Here is a 4,238-nt window from a genome sequence, read left to right as displayed (position 1 = left end):
ACCAATTCCCATGTCTCATTTTTAATTAGAGCGTGATATTCGTCATCCATAGCAAGTTTCCAATTAGGGTCACGTAATGCCGACACTGGGTTACGGGGTAAGGGAGAGCAGGCAAGATGAGTAGTGAGAGAAAAAATTTTCTTTGGTTTCCTAATACCATACTGACCACGTGTGACAGCACGTGACACAGAAGGAGGAGGAGGAAGAATATGTTCGGCAGTTTGTGGGTTGCTCAAAGAAGGGGAGTTTGTAGGTGAGGAGGGGCTGCTGGGCCCAGGAGAGAGGCGCGGCCAGGGATTAATTGAAGAGGGGCTGCTAGACTCAACAAGAAGACGCGGCCCAGGAGAGAGACGCGGCCCAGGGGAGAGACGCGGGCTGTTGGGGAGAGAGGAGACTGGACTGCCAGATGGGGAAGGCCCAGGTGAGATAGTAGGTGAGGGATTGGGCTAAGTGGGAGAAGGTACGGGTAAGGGAGGCAACATAGGTAACGCTAAAGGGGAGTTAGATTTGAGAAAATCATATGTAGGTGACATAGGAGTGTGAATGGTAGAGAACGAGATTTTTTGTTCATCAAATAACACATGTCTGCTAATAATGATTTTCCGAGATGAAGGATCATAACATTTATAGCCTCTATGATTGTCGGGGTAGCCCAAAAACACACAAGGAGTGGATCGAGGTTGGAGTTTATGAATTGTGGTAGAGGGGTATAGGGGAAAACATAAACAACCAAAAACACGAAGATGAGAATAAGAAGGTGTTTTGTGATATAGAATTTGTAGAGGAGAGTGATAGGATAGTATCTTAGTGGGAAGAATATTAAGAAGATATGTAGCCATTTGAAGACCATGATGCCAAAAACTAGATGGAAGAGAAGCATGAGAAAGAAGAGTGCGGACAATGTTATTAGTTGTGCGGATTTTGCGTTCCGCTTTGCCATTTTGAGGTGAAGTATAGGGACAGGAGAAACGAAACGACAACCCATGAGTTTTACAAAAACCCCGAAAAGGTGCATTATCAAATTCCCGCCCATATCACATTGAATTGTTTTAATGTCTCTTTCAAATTGAGTGCGGACATAGCTGCGAAATTCAATAAATTTGGATAACACATGGGATTTCTTAGCTATAGGAAATGTCCACAAAAAATTAGAAAAATCATCCAACACAACCAAATAGTATCGATGACCCAAAGAGCTCAAAGTAGGAGATGTCCATAAATCACAATGAACAATGTCAAATGGCAAAACAGTACTAGCAGAAGAAGCTACAAATGGCAACTTAATATGTTTTCCAAGAGAACATGAAGAACAAACATCCAAGGGAGTCCGTTTATTACAAGAAATAAAATCATTGTTCCTTAGAAAATCAAAAACAGGAGCACCCGGATGACCCAAACGATCATGCCACAGAGAAGGTGCAAGAGCAGCAAAGCTAGAATGAGGCTGAACTGGAGTAGTAATGGAGGAAGTGACTGGAGAAAGGGCTCCCCGACTCTCACATCTCATGATTGGTCTCCCTGTCTGAAAATCCTTCACAGAAAACCCAAAGGGATCAAATTCGTCGGACACAGAATTATCAGTGGTAAATTTTCGAACGGAAACCAAATTTTTAATGAGCTTAGGAGCATGCAAGACATTTTTGAGGGCTAAGGGTGGGTTAGGTGATGGTAAGACAACATTTCCATAACCACAAATTGGAATACTATGACCATTTCCGACAATAATACCATTATCTTTGCTCAAATTAAAATAAGACATAATATTACCTTGAGAAGAGGTCATATGAGAAGTGGCACCAGTGTCCATGTACCGATTCGGATCCGGTGGATTAAGCCCAAGAGTGTGCATACCTTGGTCAATATCAGTAAGAGGCGGATGTGCATCCACAGTGTAAGCCTGTGGTCTCGGCCCAAGAATACTGCTGCTGCCATGAGGAGGAGACGGAGGTGGCCTGTACGGAACGTTGGGCTTGGCCCAACCAGTACTGGGATACGGACAAGGAGGGAACCCCCATGGCCACATGGCCCAAGGGCTCGCAGGAGGCTGCTAGGAACTGCCTGGCCACGCTGGCAGTGGCTGCTGGTAGCCCGGTGACGGCGGCCGCCCATAGGACGCACGACCACCACCACCGGAAGAATTTCGGCCACCCCGACCACCATGGGAACCACCCGAATGACCCCCTCTTTGACCAGAATTTTTATTTTTATTGTTTTTAGCATAAGTCTTTTTGTTATTAGAGGAACCACGGGAATTAGAAGGGGGATCTGACGACGTACCATCCGAGAAGGCAACAAGATGGGGCGACGGAGATGAACCAAGAGTAGCCTTCTTGGCTAATCCAACCTCTTCAAGCACGAGCATAGACCGAGCCTGGTAAAAGGGCGGTAAGGGGTCACTTTGCCGAAGAAGCGTCCCAATGCCATTGTATGCCTCTGTGAGACCCGCCACCAATTGTAACACCAAGCGGTTGTTAGAAATCGGAGCACCAACATTCTTTAATTGATTAACATTTTTAAGCGTTGGCACTATGCCGAAGCATTCGAAAAATCCTCCATGTGAGTATTGGAGAATTCTTGTTCCAAGGTGACCGCACGAGAGGATTTATTATCCAAGAAAATATCCCGTAAACGTTCCCAGGCTTCTTGAGCAGTAGGATCCGGCTCAAGAATAGTGTTGAGAAGATCAACCGAAATAGTGCCATAAATCCACTTCAAGACGGTGGCATCAATGATAGACCAAGCCTCCTTTTCATCATCAGTCACCGGAGCTTTGGTTTTGGAATCGGGAATAAGATGATGGATCACACGATTGGAACGTGCATGGATTTTGAACAACTCCGCCCACGTAGAGTATTGAACGTTTTTCATGTCAAGAACAATGGGAACATTGTGTTTGATATTAGAAGAGGAGAGAGAAGACAGAGAGGGGGAAGAAGAAGATGTCACGGAGGACTCTGTGGAACTGGTCATGGTGGCCGAACGAGGAAGAAGAAAAGTAGGCGACGGCTAGGGCAGGCGGAAGAGTGGAAGAGGATGAGAAACCCTAGAGCAATCTGATACCATGAAAGTAATATTTTCCTTAACTGATCAAGATTACAGCCTAGAGATATATACTAGAGTGTACAATAATAACATTCCTATAAAATAGGAAACTAACTCTAATTGACAGATATACAAACTATCTAAATATATATACAAAGGGAATAATGAAAATATGATTATTTTCATATATTCTAACAACTTTCATTTTGGGTAATAACTTCTCTCTACCTATCTCCTATCACATGAGACCCTTTATTTTCTTTCTATATCTCTCTCCTCCAAAAATTGCCTAGGAGTCTGTGATTTTAAAAGTGTCAAACTAAATTAAAACGGAGGAAGTAATTATAATTTAATTCATTCCAGTTTAGTTCAATTCAATTCAGTTCAATTGTAATAAGTTCAGTTCAGTTCAGTACAATTCAGTTGCAATCAGTTCAGTTGAGTTCAATTCAGTTCGGTTCAGTTCAGTTTAATCAAATTGTTTTATGTCGAAGAGAACATGCCCTAATTCAAATAAATGACTCAAACCCTATTTTTTGGCTGAAATTTATTAAATTGAAATGAAATTAATTTTGCTAAACTTAACTTTAAGTCTGAAGCTCTTTGTAAATTTTTACTTTTTCCTTATTTGAGTATACAATTCGAAATAAAAGTGTGAAATCTTTGGTAGCTGATAAATCAGTATGTTAATATTCTCCATTGAGTTCGTTTTTGGAAAGATGATCTCACGTTAGTGTTAACGTGAGACCGCTGATGTCATGCTGACAACACGCGCGTGCATCAAACCAGTAGTAGAATTAGTTAAGCGCTTGCACCTATTAGTTATGCTAGCCTTAAATTGCTTATGGATGAATTAGTTAAGCGCTAAAGTATATTAGTTAAACGCTAAAGTATATTAGTTAAGTGCTGAAGCATATTAGTTTTATCATAAAATTAAGATTATAATGCATTTTATTGGCCATAATTTCAGTATCACGCATGAATAATTCTCTCTTCTCAAAAAAATTAACGCACTAAGTCTCTCTTTCTTAAATAACTATAGCATCTTTGCATTAGTTTTGCCAACCTCAAATAACCAATGGAAAAACAATGTTTACTAATGCATACAATAAATAAAACTAATGACCTTAAAATCATAACTATTGACTGCCCATACTATCAACCCTCAAAGTATAATTGATAACCAAATATTAAAA

General features: G+C 41.2%; 1 protein-coding gene across 1 annotated transcript; it reads right to left on the bottom strand.

Annotated features, from left to right (window-relative positions):
• Positions 1-2,526: 2,526 nt before the first annotated feature.
• Positions 2,527-2,970, bottom strand: LOC104890759 (uncharacterized). Its single transcript, XM_010676349.2, has one exon. The coding sequence runs from the start codon at positions 2,968-2,970 to the stop codon at positions 2,527-2,529; it is 444 nt and encodes a 147-aa protein (XP_010674651.2).
• Positions 2,971-4,238: the final 1,268 nt, after the last annotated feature.

Source organism: Beta vulgaris, chromosome 9, assembly GCF_026745355.1.
Source record: "Beta vulgaris subsp. vulgaris cultivar EL10 chromosome 9, EL10.2, whole genome shotgun sequence".
Lineage (NCBI taxonomy): Eukaryota > Viridiplantae > Streptophyta > Magnoliopsida > Caryophyllales > Amaranthaceae > Beta > Beta vulgaris.
Note: the sequence above shows the minus strand (reverse complement) of the source record. Positions and strands in the feature narration are given on the sequence as shown.